Source organism: Bombina bombina, chromosome 6, assembly GCF_027579735.1.
Source record: "Bombina bombina isolate aBomBom1 chromosome 6, aBomBom1.pri, whole genome shotgun sequence".
Taxonomy (NCBI): Eukaryota; Metazoa; Chordata; class Amphibia; order Anura; family Bombinatoridae; genus Bombina; species Bombina bombina.
In genome coordinates this window covers 526,849,348-526,872,620 of record NC_069504.1, presented here as the reverse complement: position 1 = coordinate 526,872,620, position 23,273 = coordinate 526,849,348, and the positions used below count along the sequence as shown (strand labels likewise).

At 39.9% G+C, this 23,273-nt stretch overlaps 1 protein-coding gene across 1 annotated transcript in view; it reads left to right on the top strand.

Moving 5' to 3' along the window:
- The window catches only part of TRPM7 (transient receptor potential cation channel subfamily M member 7), a 626,812-nt gene that overhangs the window by 242,448 nt on the left and 361,091 nt on the right, over nt 1-23,273 (top strand). The window contains exon 18 of the mRNA XM_053717440.1: nt 13,497-13,652. Within this exon, the coding sequence (XP_053573415.1) occupies nt 13,497-13,652 (156 nt within the window). The remainder of the gene's footprint in view (nt 1-13,496; nt 13,653-23,273) is intronic.

Below are 23,273 nucleotides of genomic sequence, written 5' to 3'. Positions count from 1 at the left end.
TATGTCATCGGCTCCACCATGGAGGCTACCTTTGAGACAGGACCTTCTTGTTCAAGGTCCGTTCGAACATCCGAATCTGGCCTCACTCCAACTGACTGCTTGGAGATTGAACGCTTGATTTTATCAAAGCGTGGGTTCTCAGATTCTGTCATTGATACTCTTATTCAGGCTAGAAAGCCTGTAACTAGAAAAATCTACCATAAGATATGGAAAAAATATATCTGTTGGTGCGAATCTAAAGGATTCCCATGGAACAAGATCAAAATTCCTAAGATTCTATCCTTTCTACAAGAGGGTTTGGAGAAAGGATTATCTGCAAGTTCTTTGAAGGGACAGATTTCTGCTTTATCTGTTTTACTTCACAAAAAGCTGGCGGCTGTGCCAGATGTTCAAGCTTTTGTTCAGGCTCTGGTTAGAATCAAGCCTGTTTACAAACCTTTGACTCCTCCTTGGAGTCTCAATTTAGTTCTTTCAGTTCTCAGGGGGTTCCGTTTGAACCCTTACATTCCGTAGATATCAAGTTATTATCTTGGAAAGTTTTGTTTTTGGTTGCAATTTCTTCTGCAAGAAGAGTTTCAGAGTTATCTGCTCTGCAGTGTTCTCCTCCTTATCTGGTGTTCCATGCAGATAAAGTGGTTTTGCGTACTAAACCTGGTTTTCTTCCGAAGGTTGTTTCTAACAAAAATATTAACCAGGAGATAGTTGTGCCTTCTTTGTATCCGAATCCAGTTTCAAAGAAGGAACGTTTGTTGCACAATTTGGATGTAGTTCGTGCTCTAAAATTCTATTTAGAGGCTACAAAGGATTTCAGACAAACATCCTCTTTGTTTGTTGTTTATTCTGGTAAAAGGAGAGGTCAAAAAGCAACTGCTACCTCTCTCTCTTTTTGGCTTAAAAGCATCATCCGATTGGCTTATGAGACTGCCGGACGGCAGCCTCCTGAAAGAATCACAGCTCACTCCACTAGGGCTGTGGCTTCCACATGGGCCTTCAAGAACGAGGCTTCTGTTGATCAGATATGTAAGGCAGCGACTTGGTCTTCACTGCACACTTTTACCAAATTTTACAAATTTGATACTTTTGCTTCTTCGGAGGCTATTTTTGGGAGAAAGGTTTTGCAAGCCGTGGTGCCTTCCATCTAGGTGACCTGATTTGCTCCCTCCCATCATCCGTGTCCTAAAGCTTTGGTATTGGTTCCCACAAGTAAGGATGACGCCGTCATGTGACCAGCTTTGCTGGGCTCTTTGCCATTTCCTGTTGGGGAAGAGAATATCCCACAAGTAAGGATGACGCCGTGGACCGGACACACCGTTGGAGAAAGTAATTTATCAGGTAAGCATAAATTCTGTTTTTATTGCGTCATTCTTGGCGCAGACTTTTTTGGCGCAATTTTTTTTTTCTGTTTCCGGTGTCATACGTGTCGCCGGAAGTTGCGTCATTTTTTTACTTCTTTTGCACCAAAAATGTCGGCGTTCCGGATGTGGCGTCTTTTTTGGCGCCAAAAGCATTTAGGTGCCAAATAATGTGGGCGTCTTATTTGGCGCTAAAAAAATATGGGCTTCACTTTTGTCTCCACATTATTTGTCTCATTTTTTCTTGCTTCTCGTTGCTAGAAGCTTGTTCACTGGCATTTTTCCCCATTCCTGAAACTGTCATTTAAGGAATTTGATCAATTTTGCTTTATACGTTGTTTTTTCTATTACATATTGCAAGATGTCCCATGTTGAAGCTGAGTCAGAAGATACTTCTGGAAAATCGCTGCCTGGTGCTGGAGCTACCAAAGCTAAGTGTATCTGCTGTAAACTTTTGGTAGCTGTTCCTCCAGCTGTTGTTTGTATTGAATGTCATGACAAACTTGTTAATGCAGATAATATTTCCTTTAGTAAAGTTACATTACCTGTTGCTGTTCCATCAACATCTAATACTCAGAGTGTTCCTGATAACATAAGAGATTTTGTTTCTAAATCCATTAAGAAGGCTATGTCTGTTATTCCTCCTTCTAGTAAACGTAAAAAGTCTTTTAAAACTTCTCATTTTTCAGATGAATTTTTAAATGAACATCATCATTCTGATTCTGATAATGGCTCTTCTGGTTCAGAGGATTCTGTCTCAGAGGTTGATGCTGATAAATCTTCATATTTATTTAAAATGGAATTTATTCGTTCTTTACTTAAAGAAGTCCTAATTGCATTAGAAATTGAGGATTCTGGTCCTCTTGATACTAAATCTAAACGTTTAGATAAGGTTTTTAAATCTCCTGTAGTTATTCCAGAAGTTTTTCCTGTTCCTGGTGCTATTTCTGAAGTAATTTCCAGGGAATGGAATAATTTGGGTAATTCTTTTACTCCTTCTAAACGTTTTAAGCAATTATATCCTGTGCCATCTGACAGATTAGATCCCTAAGGTTGATGGGGCTGTCTCTACTCTTGCTAAGAGTACTACCATTCCTACGGCAGATGGTACTTCCTTTAAGGATCCTTTAGATAGGAAAATTTAATCCTTTCTAAGAAAAGCTTACTTGTGTTCAGGTAATCTTCTTAGACCTGCTATATCTTTGGCGGATGTTGCTGCAGCTTCAACTTTTTGGTTGGAAGCTTTAGCGCAACAAGTAACAGATCATAATTCTCATAGCATTATTATTCTTCTTCAACATGCTAATAATTTTATTTGTGATGCCATCTTTGATATCATTAGAGTTGATGTCAGGTATATGTCTCTAGCTATTTTAGCTAGAAGAGCTTTATGGCTTAAAACTTGGAATGCTGATATGTCTTCTAAGTCTACTCTGCTTTCCCTTTCTTTCCAGGGTAATAAATTATTTGGTTCTCAGTTGGATTCTATTATCTCAACTGTTACTGGAGGGAAAGGAACTTTTTTACCACAGGATAAAAAATTTAAAGGTAAATTTTAGGTCTAATAATCGTTTTCGTTCCTTTCGTCACAACAAGGAACAAAAGCCTGATCCTTCATCCTCAGGAGCGGTATCAGTTTGGAAACCATCTCCAGTCTGGAATAAATCCAAGCCTTATAGAAAATCAAAGCCAGCTCCTAAGTCCACATGAAGGTGCGGCCCTCATTCCAGCTCAGCTGGTAGGGGGCAGATTACGTTTTTTCAAAGGAATTTGGATCAATTCCGTTCACAATCTTTGGATTCAGAATATTGTTTCAGAAGGGTACAGAATTGGCTTCAAGATAAGGCCTCCTGCAAAGAGATTTTTTCTTTCCCGTGTCCCAGTAAATCCAGCGAAGGCTCAAGCATTTCTGAAATGTGTTTCAGATCTAGAGTTGGCTGGAGTAATTATGCCAGTTCCAGTTCTGGAACAGGGGATGGGGTTTTATTCAAATCTCTTCATTGTACCAAAGAAGGAGAATTCCTTCAGACCAGTTCTGGATCTAAAAATATTGAATCGTTATGTAAGGATACCAACATTCAAAATGGTAACTGTAAGGACTATCCTGCCTTTTGTTCAGCAAGGGCATTATATGTCTACAATAGATTTACAGGATGCATATCTGCATATTCCGATTCATCCAGATCACTATCAGTTTCTGAGATTCTCGTTCCTGAGATTCTCGTTCCTAGACAAGCATTACCAGTTTGTGGCTCTGCCGTTTGGCCTAGCAACAGCTCCAAGAATTTTTACAAAGGTTCTCGGTGCCCTTCTGTCTGTAATCAGAGAACAGGGTATTGTGGTATTTCCTTATTTGGACGATATCTTGGTACTTGCTCAGTCTTCACATTTAGCAGAATCTCATACGAATCGACTTGTGTTGTTTCTTCAAGATCATGGTTGGAGGATCAATTTACTAAAAAGTTAATTGATTCCTCAGACAAGGGTAACCTTTTTGGGTTTCCAGATAGATTCAGTGTCCATGACTCTATCTTTGACAGACAAGAGACGTCTAAAATTGATATCAGCTTGTCGAAACCTTCAGTCACAATCATTCCCTTCGGTAGCCTTATGCATGGAAATTCTAGGTCTTATGACTGCTGCATTGGACGCGATCCCCTTTGCTCGTTTTCACATGCGACCTCTTCAGCTCTGTATGCTGAACCAGTGGTGCAGGGATTACAGAAAGATATCTCAATTAATATCTTTAAAACCGATTGTACGACACTCTCTGACGTGGTGGACAGATCACCATCGTGTAGTTCAGGGGGCTTCTTTTGTTCTTCCGACCTGGACTGTAATCTCAACAGATGCAAGTCTTACAGGTTGGGGAGCTGTGTGGGGGTCTCTGACGGCACAAGGGGTTTGGGAATCTCAGGAGGTGAGATTACCGATCAATATTTTGGAACTCCGTGCAATTTTTAGAGCTCTTCAGTCTTGGCCTCTTCTAAAGAGAGAATCGTTCATTTGTTTTCAGACAGACAATGTCACATCTGTGGCATACATCAATCATCAAGGAGGGACTCACAGCCCTCTGGCTATGAAAGAAGTATCTCGAATTCTGGTTTGGGCGGAATCCAGCTCCTGTCTAATTTCTGCGGTTCATATCCCAGGTATAGACAATTGGGAAGCGGATTATCTCAGTCGCCAAACGTTGCATCCGGGCGAATGGTCTCTTCACCCAGAGGTATTTCTTCAGATTGTCCAAATGTGGGGACTTCCAGAAATAGATCTGATGGCCTCTCATCTAAACAAGAAACTTCCCAGGTATCTGTCCAGATCCAGGAATCCTCAAGCGGAAGCAGTGGATGCATTGTCCTTGGAAGTATCATCCTGCTTATATCTTTCCGCCTCTAGTTCTTCTTCCAAGAGTGATCTCCAAGATTCTGAAGGAATGCTCGTTTGTTCTGCTGGTAGCTCCAGCATGGCCTCACAGGTTTTGGTATGCGGATCTTGTCCGGATGGCCTCTTGCCAACCGTGGACTCTTCCGTTAAGACCAGACCTTCTGTCGCAAGGTCCTTTTTTCCATCAGGATCTCAAATCCTTAAATTTAAAGGTATGGAGATTGAACGCTTGATTCTTAGTCAAAGAGGTTTCTCTGACTCTGTGATTAATACTATGTTACAGGCTCGTAAATCTGTATCTAGGGAGATATATTATAGAGTCTGGAAGACTTATATTTCTCCTGTTAAGTGTGGTCAGTCCACGGGTCATCATTACTTCTGGGATATTATCTCCTCCCCTACAGGAAGTGCAAGAGGATTCACCCAGCAGAGCTGCTATATAGCTCCTCCCCTCTACGTCACCTCCAGTCATTCTCTTGCACCCAACGAATAGATAGGATGTGTGAGAGGACTGTGGTGATTTTAATTAGTTTATTACCTTCAATCAAAAGTTTGTTATTTTATAATAGCACCGGAGTGTGTTATTCATTCTCTGGTAGAATTTGAAGAAGAATCTACCTGAGTTTTTTTCTATGATTTTAGCCGGAGTAGTTAAGATCATATTGCTGTTTCTCGGCCATCTGAGGAGAGGTAAACTTCAGATCAGGGGACAGCGGGCAGATTAATCTGCAAAGAGGTATGTAGCAGTTTATTATTTTCTGACATGGAATTGATGAGAAAATCCTGCCATACCGTTATAATGTAAACTCAGCCTTAAATGCAGTAGATGTAGCTGGTATCAGGCTGTCATGTATGTATATTTTACACTTCAGTATTCTGGGGAATGGTACTTCACTGGATTTATACTGTATGCATAGACTTAACCTAATTTGCAGGGACTTGCAATAGGTTTTAAATAACAATTAATTTATTGAGGTTAAACGTTTTTTTGCTGGCATGTAAAATCGTTTATTTCTCTGAGGTACTGGGTGAAAAAAAAAAAAAATGTTTTGGGCACTATTTTTTCCACTTGGCAATAGTTTTGTTTAAATTAAAGCAGTTTACTGATCTCTCTCACTGTTATGTGTGAGGGGGAGGGGCCATTTTTGGCGCTTTTACTACGCATCAAAAAACTCAGTCAGAAGTTCATTTTCTTCCTGCATGATCCGGTTCATCTCTACAGAACTCAGGGATCTCCAAAGCTTGTTTTGAGGGAGGTAATCATTCACAGCAGAGCTGTGAAGATTGTAGTTGACTGTGATAAAAAACGTTTATTGGTGTATTTTTTCTGCTGTCAGGGTTAGTTATCCTTTGCTAATGGGAACAATCCTTTGCTAAAATTGTATATTTCTTACAAAGATTTGATGCTATAACTTATTTATTTTCAACTGTCATAATTTTTTCTGTGCTTCTTATAGGCACAGTTCGTTTTCATATTATTGTAAATTCCTTGAAAAGCATTTCCAAGTTGCTAGTTTATTGCTAGTGTGTTAAACATGTCTGATTCAGAGGAAAATACATGTGCTATATGTGCTAATGCCAAAGTGGAGCCCAATAGAAATTTATGTACTAATTGTATTGATGTTACTTTAAATAAAAGTCAATCTGTACAAACTGAACATATTTCACCTAACAACGAGGGGAGAGTTATGCCGACTAACTCGCCTCACGTGTCAGTACCTGCATCTCCCGCTCGGGAGGTGCGTGATATTGTAGCGCCGAGTACATCTGGGCGGCCATTTCAAATCACATTACAGGATATGGCTACTGTTATGACTGAAGTTTTGGCTAAATTACCAGAACTTAGAGGCAAGCGTGATCACTCTGGGGTGAGAACAGAGTGCGCTGATAATATTAGGGCCATGTCAGACACTGCGTCACAGGTGGCAGAACATGAGGACGGAGAACTTCATTCTGTGGGTGACGGTTCTGATCCAAACAGACTGGATTCAGATATTTCAAATTTTAAATTTAAACTGGAAAACCTCTGTGTATTACTAGGGGAGGTGTTAGCGGCTCTGAATGATTGTAACACAGTTGCAATACCAGAGAAAATGTGTAGGTTTGCGGTACCGGCGAGTACTGATGTTTTTCCTATACCTAAGAGACTTACTGAAATTGTTACTAAGGAGTGGGATAGGCCCGGTGTGCCGTTCTCACCTCCTCCGATATTTAGAAAAATGTTTCCAATAGACGCCACCACACGGGACTTATGGCAAACGGTCCCTAAGGTGGAGGGAGCAGTTTCTACTTTAGCTAAGCGTACCACTATCCCGGTGGAGGATAGCTGTGCTTTTTCAGATCCAATGGATAAAAAATTAGAGGGTTACCTTAAGAAAATGTTTGTTCAACAAGGTTTTATATTGCAACCTCTTGCATGTATTGCGCCTGTCACGGCTGCAGCAGCATTTTGGTTTGAGTCTCTGGAAGAGACACTTGAATCATCTACACTAGATGAGATTACACACAAACTTAAGCCCTTAAGTTAGCTAACTCATTTATTTCAGATGCCGTAGTACATTTAACTAAACTTACGGCTAAGAATTCCGGATTTGCCATTCAGGCACGCAGAGCACTGTGGCTAAAATCCTGGTCAGCTGATGTTACTTCTAAATCTAAATTGCTTAATATACCTTTCAAAGGGCAGACCTTATTCGGGCCCGGGTTGAAAGAGATTATCGCTGACATTACAGGAGGTAAAGGCCATGCCCTGCCTCAGGACAAAGCCAAACCTAGGGCTAGACAGTCTAATTTTCGTTCCTTTCGTAATTTCAAAGCAGGAACAGCATCAACTTCCTCTGCACCAAATCAGGAAGGAGCTGTTGCTCGCTACAGACAAGGCTGGAAACCTAACCAGTCCTGGAACAAGGGCAAGCAGGCCAGGAAACCTGCTGCTGCCCCTAAGACAGCATGAATCGAGGGCCCCCGATCCGGGACCGGATCTAGTAGGGGGCAGACTTTCTCTCTTCGCCCAGGCTTGGGCAAGAGATGTTCAGGATCCCTGGGCGTTAGAGATCATATCTCAGGGATACCTTCTGGACTTCAAATCCTCTCCCCCAAGAGGGAGATTTCATCTGTCAAGGTTGTCAACAAACCAAATAAAGAAAGAAGCGTTCCTACGCTGCGTACAAGATCTTTTATTAATGGGAGTGATCCATCCAGTTCCGCGGTCGGAACAAGGACAAGGGTTTTACTCAAATCTGTTTGTAGTTCCCAAAAAAGAGGGAACTTTCAGGCCAATCTTGGATTTAAAGATCCTTAACAAATTCCTAAGAGTTCCATCGTTCAAGATGGAAACTATTCGAACAATTTTGCCCATGATCCAAGAGGGTCAGTACATGACCACAGTGGATTTAAAGGATGCTTACCTTCACATACCGATTCACAGAAATCATTACCGGTATCTAAGGTTTGCCTTTCTAGACAGGCATTACCAGTTTGTAGCTCTTCCATTCGGATTGGCTACGGCTCCAAGAATCTTCACAAAGGTTCTGGGTACTCTTCTGGCGGTACTAAGACCGCGAGGAATTTCGGTAGCTCCGTACCTAGACGACATTCTGATACAAGCTTCAAGCTTTCAAACTGCCAAGTCTCATACAGAGTTAGTACTGGCATTTCTAAGGTCGCATGGATGGAAGGTGAACGAAAAGAAGAGTTCTCTCTTTCCACTCACAAGAGTTCCCTTCTTGGGGACTCTTATAGATTCTGTAGAAATGAATATTTACCTGACAGAAGACAGGTTAACAAAGCTTCAAAATGCATGCCGTGTCCTTCATTCCATTCAACACCCGTCAGTAGCTCAATGCATGGAGGTGATCGGCTTAATGGTAGCGGCAATGGACATAGTACCTTTTGCACGCCTACATCTCAGACCGCTGCAATTGTGCATGCTAAGTCAGTGGAATGGGGATTACTCAGATTTGTCCCCCACTCTGAATCTGAATCAAGAGACCAGAAATTCTCTTCTATGGTGGCTTTATCGGCCACACCTGTCCAGGGGGATGCCATTCAGCAGGCCAGACTGGACAATTGTAACAACAGACGCCAGCCTACTAGGTTGGGGCGCTGTCTGGAATTCTCTGAAGGCTCAGGGACTATGGAATCAGGAGGAGAGTCTCCTTCCAATAAACATTCTGGAATTGAGAGCAGTTCTCAATGCCCTTCTGGCTTGGCCCCAGTTAACAACTCGGGGGTTCATCAGGTTTCAGTCGGACAACATCACGACTGTAGCTTACATCAACCATCAGGGAGGGACAAGAAGCTCCCTAGCAATGATGGAAGTATCAAAGATAATTCGCTGGGCAGAGTCTCACTCTTGCCACCTGTCTGCAATCCACATCCCGGGAGTGGAGAACTGGGAGGCGGATTTCTTAAGTCGTCAGACTTTTCATCCGGGGGAGTGGGAACTTCATCCGGAGGTCTTTGCCCAGATACTTCGACGTTGGGGCAAACCAGAGATAGATCTCATGGCGTCTCGTCAGAACGCCAAGCTTCCTCGCTACGGGTCCAGATCCAGGGATCCGGGAGCGGTTCTGATAGATGCTTTGACAGCACCTTGGACCTTCGGGATGGCTTATGTGTTTCCACCCTTCCCGATGCTTCCTCGATTGATTGCCAGAATCAAACAGGAGAGAGCATCAGTGATTCTAATAGCACCTGCATGGCCACGCAGGACTTGGTATGCAGATCTAGTGGACATGTCATCCTGTCCGCCTTTGTCTCTACCTCTGAAACAGGACCTTCTGATCCAGGGTCCATTCAAACATCAAAATCTAACTTCTCTGAAGCTGACTGCTTGGAAATTGAACGCTTGATTTTATCAAAACGTGGTTTTTCTGAGCCAGTTATTGATACCTTAATACAGGCTAGGAAGCCTGTTACCAGAAGGATTTACCATAAAATATGGCGTAAATACTTATATTGGTGCGAATCCAAGAGTTACTCATGGAGTAAGGTTAGGATTCCAAGGATATTGTCTTTTCTACAAGAAGGTTTAGAAAAGGGGTTATCCGCTAGTTCTTTAAAGGGACAGATTTCAGCTCTGTCCATTCTTTTACACAAACGTCTGTCAGAAGTTCCGGACGTTCAAGCTTTTTGTCAGGCTTTAGCTAGGATCAAGCCTGTGTTTAAAACTTTTGCTCCGCCATGGAGTTTGAACTTAGTTCTTAATGTTTTACAGGGTGTTCCGTTTGAACCCCTTCATTCCATTGATATCAAGTTGTTATCTTGGAAAGTTCTGTTTTTAATGGCTATTTCCTCGGCTCGAAGAGTTTCTGAGTTATCTGCCTTACATTGTGATTCTCCTTATCTTATTTTTCATTCAGACAAGGTAGTTCTGCGTACTAAACCTGGGTTCCTACCTAAGGTGGTCACTAACAGGAATATCAATCAAGAGATTGTTGTTCCATCTTTGTGTCCTAATCCTTCCTCGAAGAAGGAACGTCTGCTACACAATCTAAATGTAGTCCGTGCCCTGAAATTTTATCTACAGGCAACTAAGGATTTTCGTCAAACGTCTTCCCTGTTTGTCGTTTATTCTGGTCAGAGGAGAGGTCAAAAAGCTTCGGCTACCTCTCTCTCTTTTTGGCTTCGTAGCATAATACGATTAGCCTATGAGACTGCTGGACAGCAGCCTCCTGAAAGAATTACAGCTCATTCTACTAGAGCTGTGGCTTCCACTTGGGCCTTTAAGAATGAGGCTTCTGTTGAACAGATTTGCAAGGCTGCAACTTGGTCTTCTCTTCATACTTTTTCCAAATTTTACAAATTTGACACTTTTGCTTCTTCGGAGGCTGTTTTTGGGAGAAAGGTTCTTCAGGCAGTGGTTCCCTCCGTATAAAGAGCCTGCCTGTCCCTCCCGTCATCCGTGTACTTTTGCTTTGGTATTGGTATCCCAGAAGTAATGATGACCCGTGGACTGACCACACTTAACAGGAGAAAACAAAATTTATGCTTACCTGATAAATTCATTTCTCCTGTAGTGTGGTCAGTCCACGGCCCGCCCTGTTTTTTATGGCAGGCTAAAAAAAATTTTGGATTATACTCCAGTCACCACTACACCCTTGGGCTTCTCCTTTCTAGTTGGTCCTTTGGTCGAATGACTGGAGGTGACGTAGAGGGGAGGAGCTATATAGCAGCTCTGCTGGGTGAATCCTCTTGCACTTCCTGTAGGGGAGGAGATAATATCCCAGAAGTAATGATGACCCGTGGACTGACCACACTACAGGAGAAATGAATTTATCAGGTAAGCATAAATTTTGTTTTCTTGGTGTCTTTCTCATCATTTTTCCTGGCATTCTTTTAGAATTCCGAGAATTTTACAGTTTCTTCAGGATGGTTTGGATAAAGGTTTGTCTGCAAGTTCCTTGAAAGGACAAATCTCTGCTCTTTCTGTTCTTTTTCACAGAAAGATTGCTAATCTTCCTGATATTCATTGTTTTGTACAAGCTTTGGTTACTATAAAACCTGTTATTAAGTCAATTTCTCCTCCTTGGAGTTTGAATTTGGTTCTGGGGGCTCTTCAAGCTCCTCCGTTTGAACCTATGCATTCATTGGACATTAAATTACTTTCTTGGAAAGTTTTGTTCCTTTTGGCCATCTCTTCTGCCAGAAGAGTTTCTGAATTATCTGCTCTTTCTTGTGAGTCTCCTTTTCTGATTTTTCACCAGGATAAGGCGGTGTTGCGAACTTCTTTTGAATTTTTACCTAAGGTTGTGAATTCCAACAACATTAGTAGAGAAATTGTGGTTCCTTCATTATGTCCTAATCCTAAGAATTCTAAGGAGAAATCATTGCATTCTTTGGATGTAGTTAGAGCTTTGAAATATTATGTTGAAGCCACTAAGAATTTCCGAAAGACTTCTAGTCTATTTGTTATCTTTTCCGGTTCTAGGAAAGGTCAGAATGCCTCTGCCATTTCTTTGGCATCTTGGTTGAAATCTTTAATTCATCATGCTTATGTCGAGTTGGGTAAAACTCCGCCTCAAAGGATTACAGCTCATTCTACTAGGTCAGTTTCTACTTCCTGGGCGTTTAGGAATGAAGCTTCGGTTGATCAGATTTGCAAAGCAGCAACTTGGTCTTCTTTGCATACTTTTACTAAATTCTACCATTTTGATGTGTTTTCTTCTTCTGAAGCTGTTTTTGGTAGAAAAGTACTTCAGGCAGCTGTTTCAGTTTGAATCTTCTGCTTATGTTTTCAGTTTTTTTCAATTTAAACTTTATTTTGGGTGTGGATTATTTTTTCAGCGGAATTGGCTGTCTTTATTTTATCCCTCCCTCTCTAGTGACTCTTGCGTGGAAAGATCCACATCTTGGGTAGTCATTATCCCATACGTCACTAGCTCATGGACTCTTGCTAATTACATGAAAGAAAACATAATTTATGTAAGAACTTACCTGATAAATTAATTTCTTTCATATTAGCAAGAGTCCATGAGGCCCACCCTTTTTTGTGGTGGTTATGATTTTTTTGTATAAAGCACAATTATTCCAATTCCTTATTTTTTATGCTTTCACACTTTTTTCTTATCACCCCACTTCTTGGCTATTCGTTAAACTGATTTGTGGGTGTGGTGAGGGGTGTATTTGTAGGCATTTTGAGGTTTGGGAAACTTTGCCCCTCCTGGTAGGAATGTATATCCCATACGTCACTAGCTCATGGACTCTTGCTAATATGAAAGAAATGAATTTATCAGGTAAGTTCTTACATAAATTATGTTTTTGGGTTTCATATCCCTTTAAGACACAAGTGACAAAAAATATGTAAAAATAAACTCCAGGCTTTATAAAAGTGACAGTTATTGCCTTTAAATTCAGCATGGTGTATATTATTTGCATCAAATATACTACTTAGAGTAACAACCCATTGTAATATTCATTACAATGGGTTGTTATATTTTGTCAGCTCATTGTAGAATATGAAATTAGAATAATTTTGGCACTATAAAGTCTGTGCAATTTTTAAAATAAAATAATTGTGGGAACAGCAGCTGCAAAGTGATACTTCTGCACTGTGCAAGTTATTCATTTTACCTGTTTATCTAGCCAGTGCTTAACAAATAACAACAATAGTGATTCTCTTAAAAGGTCAAATCTACAGCCATCATCATATCCTGAATTTTTGTCAAACCCATGGAAAAACAGTGACTGGTCTTTAAACCTCATTCCTCCTTAAAAATGTAACTAGTTCTAAAAGATATTCAGAAACTGGGATTTAAAAATAATCATCAAGTCAATTCTGAGGACATAAGTAGTTCTAAATAACAGCGCTCAGAAGTTTGTGTCTCCATTATGTGTTTAGTGGATGGATTTATCCCTCCTTAACTGACTTATTTTTATGGAAAAATACTCATTATTTAATAATAACTTCTACAAAACTAACTTTTACAGAAGGGTGAAGTGAGTAGCCATGACTTTTTATTAACCATAATTTAAAATGAAGCACATTTATTAAATGATATAACTTTTTATATATACAGTCATATGATACCAAGCATTTTCACAATAATTAGAACATGATATTCAATAGCATATTTACTTATTTTTCAGTTTATATATAGTATCTATGTTGTTCTAGACTTGTTTGCCTTAGCTTATCATTGTACTATGTATGTCCTCTGTGTCTGCTCATGTTTAGAAGTAGTTTGTCATTGTTGTATGTGTCTGTCACTGCATGTTTTCTGTATTTTTGATTTCCCTTATTTCAAATGTTATTTGCAGGTGATTTTAAGCATTTTGGTTCCCCCTACAATCCTCATGCTGGAATATAAAACAAAGGCAGAAATGGCTCACATTCCACAATCCCAGGATGCACACCAGATGGCAATGGAGGACAGTGAACACAATTTTCAAAATATTTCAGAAAACATTGCAATGGTAAAATGTATTTCTTTTGTTGTAGTTATTAATCGCTAAATTATTTAAACAAACCTATTTTATTGACTTGTTAACAGAATAACTGTATTTATAATTTTGAAACCATTTTTAAAAAGTTCTTGTATATTATATGTATCTTGTTTAAGAATGTGATCTAATAAAGCTGTAAGAATATTTGTTAGAGCCCCATATAAAATCTGTTTTATATTTCCACTTGCTTGAGGTAGGCAGCAGATCTGGTAGTGTAGAAGAGGGCAGTAATTGATCTAACATGTTTTAGCTTATATTATTTGGGTATTTTTCTTGTCTAGGTCAAGTAACAGGAAACAGAGCATTCCATATAGCAACCAATGTATGATTTATAAGTAGGTTTATGTTGTTTTCAAACCTTCATATACTAAGGAATAGCTCTATACATGGGATACTTGTACTGGCATGGTAGTATCTTTTTATTTAGAAATACATTAGAAAGAGAAATGTTTCACGGCATTTATTTTAATCTATTTTTTCTTATCAAATGATTTTGCCCCATTTTTTAATGCATGCTGTGGTTTTCAAACTGAACAGGGCATTTAACTTGTATTTTGCCAACTTGGCCACCAAATATACTCTCATATTTATTAGAAATCATTCCTATGGAAAGTAATCTTTTACTCCCGCGTCAGGATCGAAATGCAATCATTATTTATGTTAATTCATTGTCATCACAATTTCAAGAAGGTCATAAATTTTGCATATTTATTTATTTATAAAATATTTTACCAGGAAGGATACATTTAGATTTCTCTCGTTTTCAAGTATGTCCTGGGTCCACAAAACATTGCATTGATACAATAGGGTACAATAAAATTCAAAAACAATAATAATACACAATAGATTCAAAATTTTTACATAGAACAGGTAGGAAATATATAATCAACCATGACAGGTGCATTCTGTTTTGAGATATGTATAGAGGGATCTCTTAAAGGATATTAGGCTTGGGGAAGGTTTGAAAGTGAGCGGGAGGTCATTCCATAACTGTGGCGCTCGGTAGGAAAAGGAGAATCGAGCTGCTTTCTTTTTGTATTGAGGTAAGCTAAATAATGTGCTGGTACTGGATCGGAGGTTATAGGAAGTGGGAATAGCTGGGGAGAGCATTCTGCTCAGGTAGGGTGGGAGCTTCCCAGAAAGGCTCTTAAACACAAGGCAGGAAAGATGGAGGGTGCGTATGGATTCCAGCGTCAGCCAGTTTATTTCTTTTAGCATGTCACAATGGTGGGTCTTGTAGTTACATTGTAGCACAAAGCGGCAGAGCGAGTTATACAATGTATTAAGTTTATTAAGGTGAGTTTGCGGTGCAGGTGCGTATACTACGTCCCCATAATCCATGATAGGCATCAGCATTTGCTGTGCAATCTTTTCCTTTACTGTAGGGCTGAAGCAAGATTTGTTTCTGTACAGGGCACCTAGTTTTGGATAAAGTTTAGATGCAAGTTTTTCTATGTGGAGGCCAAAAGATAGATTAGGGTCTAAGAACATACCCAAGTATTTGAAAGAGTGGACTGTGGTAAGCGTGCAATTAGATTTTGTTTTGATGCGTAGATGGTAATTTTGTAATTTGTGTAATTTAGGCCCAGTTCCAAAGATCATTGTGACAGTTTTGTCAGTGTTTAGGAAGAGTTTGTTTTTTGAGATTCACTTTTCTACCTCTGTGAACTGGTCTTGGAGCACTGCTTCAAGCTGCGGCAGATCAGATTTGTTTGCATAGATTACCGTGTCGTCTGCTAACATGTATACAGTTGAGGATTTGCAGACATAAGGCAAATCATTTATAAATAATGTGAATAGTAGGGGGCATATGCTCCAGTAAAAAAACCAGACAATTTATAAGGTGTCAAAGTTAAATGGTACAGGCTAAATTGCATGAAAAGGGACAAAATAAATAATGAAAATCTTTTGCAAAGTAGTTTTATTATGCACAACTAAACATTTTATATACAAATGTCAAGGTGTTTACTGTCCCTGTAAATGATACCTGCTCTTTTTTTTAATGAGTGCTATTTATGTTATTTCAGCCAAGTTATGCAAATTTCTCTATATATGATTTCATTTTCTCCTACATTGGTGTGTCCGGTCCACGGCTTCATCCTTACTTGTGGGATATTCTCATTCCCTACAGGAAATGGCAAAGAGAACACACAGCAAAGCTGTCCATATAGCCCCCCCTCTGGCTCCGCCCCCCAGTCATTCTCTTTCCCGCTCTGAACAAGTAGCATCTCCACGGGGATGGTAAAGATTATGTGGTGTTGCACAAACGTCTGGCAGCCGTGCCAGATGTACAAGCGTTTGTACAGGCATTAGTTAGAATCAAGCCTGTCTACAGACCTATGACTCCTCCATGGAGCCTAAATTTAGTTATTTCAGTTCTTCAAGGGGTTCCGTTTGAACCTTTGCATTCCATAGATATTAAGTTACTATCTTGGAAAGTTCTGTTTTTGGTTGCTATTTCTTCTGCTAGAAGAATTTCTGAATTGTCTGCTTTGCAGTGTACTTCACCCTATCTGGTATTCCATACAGATAAGGTAGTTTTACGTACCAAGCCTGGTTTTCTTCCAAAGGTGGTTTCCAACAGGAATATTAACCAGGAAATAGTTGTTCCTTCTCTGTGTCCGAATCCAGTTTCGAAGAAGGAACGTTTGTTACATAACCTAGATGTAGTTCGTGCGTTAAAATTCTATTTAGAAGCAACAAAGGATTTCAGACAGAGTACAAAATATCTAACAACGCTCAACCTAGTTCCTTATAGCTCCTGGATAAAGGGTATCTAGCTTTGTTGTTTCTAAAGGATTTCAGAAAGACATCTTCTTTGTTTGTCGTCTATTCTGGTAAGAGGAGAGGTCAGAAAGCTACTGCTACCTCTCTTTCCTTTTGGCTAAAAAGCATCATCCGATTAGCTTATGAGACTGCCGGCCGGCAGCCTCCTGAACGAATTACAGCTCACTCTACTAGAGCTGTGGCTTCCACATGGGCCTTCAAGAATGAGGCTTCTGTTGAACAGATCTGTAAGGCAGCGACTTGGTCTTCTCTGCATACTTTTGCCAAATTTTACAAATTCGATACTTATGCTTCTTCGGAGGCTATTTTTGGGAGAAAGGTTTTGCAAGCTGTGGTGCCTTCCGTTTAGGTTACCTGACTTGTTCCCTCCCTTCATCCGTGTCCTAAAGCTTTGGTATTGGTTCCCACAAGTAAGGATGAAGCCGTGGACCGGACACACCAATGTAGGAGAAAACAGAATTTATGTTTACCTGATAAATTTCTTTCTCCTACGGTGTGTCCGGTCCACGGCCCGCCCTGGCTTTTAGTCAGGTTTAAAATTTTTATTTCTTTCATGTAATTAACAAGAGTCCATGAGCTAGTGACGTATGGGATATACATTCCTACCAGGAGGGGCAAAGTTTCCCAAACCTTAAAATGCCTATAAATACACCCCTCACCACACCCACAAATCAGTTTTACAAACTTTGCCTCCAAGGGAGGTGGTGAAGTAAGTTTGTGCTAGATTCTACGTTGATATGCGCTCCGCAGCAAGTTGGAGCCCGGTTTTCCTCTCAGCGTGCAGTGAATGTCAGAGGGATGTGAAGAGAGTATTGCCTATTGAATGCAGTGATCTCCTTCTACGGGGTCTATTTCATAAGGTTCTCTGTTATCGGTCGTAGAGATTCATCTCTTACCTCCCTTTTCAGATCGACGATATACTCTTATATTTACCATTTCCTCTACTGATTCTCGTTTCAGTACTGGTTTGGCTTTCTACAAACATGTAGATGAGTGTCCTGGGGTAAGTAAGTCTTATTTTCTGTGACACTCTAAGCTATGGTTGGGCACTTTATTTATAAAGTTCTAAATATATGTATTCAAACATTTATTTGCCTTGACTCAGAATGTTCAACTTTCCTTATTTCCAGACAGTCAGTTTCATATTTGGGATTATGCATTGAATTATCATATTTTTTCTTACCTCAAAAATTTGACTTTTTTCCCTGTGGGCTGTTAGGCTCGCGGGGGCTGAAAATGCTTCATTTTATTGCGTCATTCTTGGCGCGGACTTTTTTGGCGCAAAAATTCTTTCCGTTTCCGGCGTCATACGTGTCGCCGGAAGTTGCGTCATTTTTTTGACGTTATTTTGCGCCAAAAATGTCGGCGTTCCGGATGTTGCGTCATTTTTGGCGCCAAAAGCATTTAGGCGCCAAATAATGTGGGCGTCTTATTTGGCGCTAAAAAATATGGGCGTCGCTTTTGTCTCCACATTATTTCAGTCTCATTTTTCATTTGCTTCTGGTTGCTAGAAGCTTGATGTTTGGCATTTTTTCCCATTCCTGAAACTGTCTTATAAGGAATTTGATCTATTTTGCTTTATATGTTGTTTTTTCTCTTACATATTGCAAGATGTCTCACGTTGCATCTGAGCCAGAAGATACTACAGGAAAACCACTGCCTGCTGGATCTACCAAAGCTAAGTGTATCTGCTGTAAACTTTTGGTAGCTATTCCTCCAGCTGTTGTTTGTAATAATTGTCATGACAAACTTGTTAAAGCAGATAATATTTCCTTTAGTGATGTACCATTGCCTGTTGCAGTTCCCTCAACATCTAAGGTGCAGAATGTTCCTGATAACATAAGAGATTTTGTTTCTGAATCCATAAAGAAGGCTTTGTCTGTTATTTCTCCTTCTAGTAAACGTAAAAAGTCTTTTAAATCTTCTCTCTCTACAGATGAATTTTTAAATGAACACCATCATTCTGATTCTTTGGACTCTTCTGGTTCAGAGGATTCTATCTCAGAGATTGATGCTGATAAATCTTCATATTTGTTTAAGATGGAATTTATTCGCTCTTTACTTAAAGAAGTACTAATTGCTTTAGAAATTGAGGATTCTAGTCCTCTTGATACTAATTCTATACGTTTGGATAAGGTTTTTAAAGCTCCTGCGGTTATTCCAGAAGTCTTTCCTGTTCCTAATGCTATTTCTGCTGTAATTTCCAAGGAATGGGATAAATTGGGTAATTCATTTACTCCTTCTAAACGTTTTAAGCAATTATATCCTGTTCCGCCTGACAGGTTAGAATTTTGGGACAAAATCCCTAAAGTTGATGGGGCTATTTCTACCCTTGCTAAACGTACTACCATTCCTACGTCAGATGGTACCTCGTTTAAGGATCCTTTAGATAGAAAAATTGAATCTTTTCTAAGAAAAGCTTATCTATGTTCAGGTAATCTTCTTAGACCTGCTATATCATTGGCTGATGTTGCTGCAGCTTCAACTTTTTGGTTGGAAACTCTAGCGCAACAAGTAACACATCATGATTCTCATGATATTATTATTCTTCTCCAGCATGCTAATAATTTCATCTGTGATGCCATTTTTGATATTATTAGAGTTGATGTTAGGTTTATGTCTCTGGCTATCTTAGCCAGAAGAGCTTTATGGCTTAAGACCTGGAATGCTGATATGGCTTCTAAATCAACTCTACTTTCCATTTCTTTCCAGGGAAACAAATTATTTGGTTCTCAGTTGGATTCTATTATTTCAACTGTTACTGGTGGGAAAGGAACTTTTTTACCACAGGATAAAAAGTCTAAAGGTAAAAACAGGGCTAACAATCGTTTTCGTTCCTTTCGTTTCAACAAAGAACAAAAGCCTGATCCTTCGTCCTCAGGAGCAGTTTCAGTTTGGAAACCATCTCCAGTCTGGAATAAATCCAAGCCTGCTAGAAAGGCAAAGCCTGCTTCTAAGTTCACATGAAGGTACGGCCCTCATTCCAGTTCAGCTGGTAGGGGGCAGGTTACGTTTTTTCAAAGAAATTTGGATCAATTCTGTTCACAATCTTTGGATTCAGAACATTGTTTCAGAAGGGTACAGAATTGGTTTCAAGATGAGACCTCCTGCAAAGAGATTTTTTCTTTCCCATGTCCCAGTAAATCCAGTGAAAGCTCAAGCATTTCTGAATTGTGTTTCAGATCTAGAGTTGGCTGGAGTAATTATGCCAGTTCCAGTTCCGGAACAGGGGATGGGGTTTTATTCAAATCTCTTCATTGTACCAAAGAAGGAGAATTCCTTCAGACCAGTTCTGGATCTAAAATTATTGAATCGTTATGTAAGGATACCAACGTTCAAGATGGTAACTGTAAGGACTATATTGCCTTTTGTTCAGCAAGGGAATTATATGTCCACAATAGATTTACAGGATGCATATCTGCATATTCCGATTCATCCAGATCATTATCAGTTCCTGAGATTCTCTTTTCTAGACAAGCATTACCAATTTGTGGCTCTACCGTTTGGCCTTGCTACAGCTCCAAGAATTTTCACAAAGATTCTCGGTGCCCTTCTGTCTGTAATCAGAGAACAGGGTATTGTGGTATTTCCTTATTTGGACGATATCTTGGTACTTGCTCAGTCTTTACATTTAGCAGAGTCTCATACGAATCGACTTGTGTTGTTTCTTCAAGATCATGGTTGGAGGATCAATTTACCAAAAAGTTCTTTGATTCCTCAAACAAGGGTAACCTTTCTGGGTTTCCAGATAGATTCAGTGTCCATGACTCTGTCTTTAACAGACAAGAGACGTCTAAAATTGATTACAGCTTGTCGAAACCTTCAGTCTCAATCATTCCCTTCGGTAGCCTTATGCATGGAAATTCTAGGTCTTATGACTGCTGCATCGGACGCGATCCCCTTTGCTCGTTTTCACATGCGACCTCTTCAGCTCTGTATGCTGAACCAATGGTGCAGGGATTACACGAAGATATATCAATTAATATCTTTAAAACCGATTGTTCGACACTCTCTAACGTGGTGGACAGATCACCTTCGTTTAATTCAGGGGGCTTCTTTTGTTCTTCCGACCTGGACTGTAATTTCAACAGATGCAAGTCTCACAGGTTGGGGAGCTGTGTGGGGATCTCTGACGGCACAAGGAGTTTGGGAATCTCAGGAGGTGAGATTACCGATCAATATCTTGGAACTCCGTGCAGTTTTCAGAGCTCTTCAGTTTTGGCCTCTTCTGAAGAGAGAATCGTTCATTTGTTTTCAGACAGACAATGTCACAACTGTGGCATACATCAATCATCAAGGAGGGACTCACAGTCCTCTGGCTATGAAAGAAGTATCTCGAATTTTGGTTTGGGCGGAATCCAGCTCCTGTCTAATCTCTGCGGTTCATATCCCAGGTGTAGACAATTGGGAAGCGGATTATCTCAGTCGCCAAACGTTGCATCCGGGCGAATGGTCTCTTCACCCAGAGGTATTTCTTCAGATTGTTCAAATGTGGGGGCTCCCAGACATAGATCTGATGGCCTCTCATCTAAACAAGAAACTTCCCAGGTATCTGTCCAGATCCCGGGATCCTCAGGCGGAGGCAGTGGATGCATTATCACTTCCTTGGAAGTATCATCCTGCCTATATCTTTCCGCCTCTAGTTCTTCTTCCAAGAGTAATCTCCAAGATTCTGAGGGAATGCTCGTTTGTTCTGCTAATAGCTCCGGCATGGCCTCACAGGTTTTGGTATGCGGATCTTGTCCGGATGGCATCTTGCCAACCATGGACTCTTCCGTTAAGACCAGACCTTCTGTCACAAGGTCCTTTTTTCCATCCGGATCTGAAATCCTTAAATTTAAAGGTATGGAGATTGAACGCTTGATTCTTGGTCAAAGAGGTTTCTCTGACTCCGTGATTAATACTATGTTACAGGCTCGTAAATCTGTATCTCGAGAGATATATTATAGAGTCTGGAAGACTTATATTTCTTGGTGTCTTTCTCATCATTTTTCTTGGCATTCTTTTAGAATACCGAGAATTTTACAGTTTCTTCAGGATGGTTTAGATAAGGGTTTGTCCGCAAGTTCTTTGAAAGGACAAATCTCCGCTCTTTCTGTTCTTTTTCACAGAAAGATTGCTATTCTTCCTGATATTCATTGTTTTGTACAAGCTTTGGTTCGTATAAAACCTGTCATTAAGTCAATTTCTCCTCCTTGGAGTTTGAATTTGGTTCTGGGAGCTCTTCAAGCTCCTCCGTTTGAACCTATGCATTCATTGGACATTAAATTACTTTCTTGGAAAGTTTTGTTCCTTTTGGCCATCTCTTCTGCTAGAAGAGTTTCTGAATTATCTGCTCTTTCTTGTGAGTCTCCTTTTCTGATTTTTCATCAGGATAAGGCGGTGTTGCGAACTTCTTTTGAATTTTTACCTAAAGTTGTGAATTCCAACAACATTAGTAGAGAAATTGTGGTTCCTTCATTATGTCCTAATCCTAAGAATTCTAAGGAGAAATCGTTGCATTCTTTGGATGTTGTTAGAGCTTTGAAATATTATGTTGAAGCTACGAAATCTTTCCGTAAGACTTCTAGTCTATTTGTTATCTTTTCCGGTTCTAGGAAAGGCCAGAAAGCTTCTGCCATTTCTTTGGCATCTTGGTTGAAATCTTTAATTCATCTTGCCTATGTTGAGTCGGGTAAAATTCCGCCTCAGAGAATTACAGCTCATTCTACTAGGTCAGTATCTACTTCCTGGGCGTTTAGGAATGAAGCTTCGGTTGACCAGATCTGCAAAGCAGCAACTTGGTCCTCTTTGCATACTTTTACTAAATTCTACCATTTTGATGTATTTTCTTCTTCTGAAGCAGTTTTTGGTAGAAAAGTTCTTCAGGCAGCGGTTTCAGTTTGAATCTTCTGCTTATGTTTTTTGTTAAACTTTATTTTGGGTGTGGATTATTTTCAGCAGGAATTGGCTGTCTTTATTTTATCCCTCCCTCTCTAGTGACTCTTGTGTGGAAAGATCCACATCTTGGGTAGTCATTATCCCATACGTCACTAGCTCATGGACTCTTGTTAATTACATGAAAGAAAACATAATTTATGTAAGAACTTACCTGATAAATTCATTTCTTTCATATTAACAAGAGTCCATGAGGCCCACCCTTTTTTGTGGTGGTTATGATTTTTTTGTATAAAGCACAATTATTCCAATTCCTTATTTTATATGCTTCGCACTTTTTTTCTTATCACCCCACTTCTTGGCTATTCGTTAAACTGATTTGTGGGTGTGGTGAGGGGTGTATTTATAGGCATTTTAAGGTTTGGGAAACTTTGCCCCTCCTGGTAGGAATGTATATCCCATACGTCACTAGCTCATGGACTCTTGTTAATATGAAAGAAATGAATTTATCAGGTAAGTTCTTACATAAATTATGTTTTTTCTGTACACTACAGTCACCACGGCACCTTATAGTTTCTCCTTTTTCTCCTAACCGTCGGTCGAATGACTGGGGTGCGGAGCCAGAGGGGGGGCTATATGGACAGCTTTGCTGTGTGCTCTCTTTGCCATTTCCTGTAGGGAATGAGAATATCCCACAAGTAAGGATGAAGCCGTGGACCGGACACACCGTAGGAGAAAGAAATTTATCAGGTAAACATAAATTCTGTTTTTTGTTTTTCTGCCTCCAATAAATGTATTCTGGCAAAGTTTTTTTTTCTTTTTCTTTTTCTAGTTTTAATGTATTCCACCCTGTGGTAATATATTGTACACATACTAAATATTTCTGTAAAATAAGAAAACAACAAATTGCATTAATTTTAGTACATG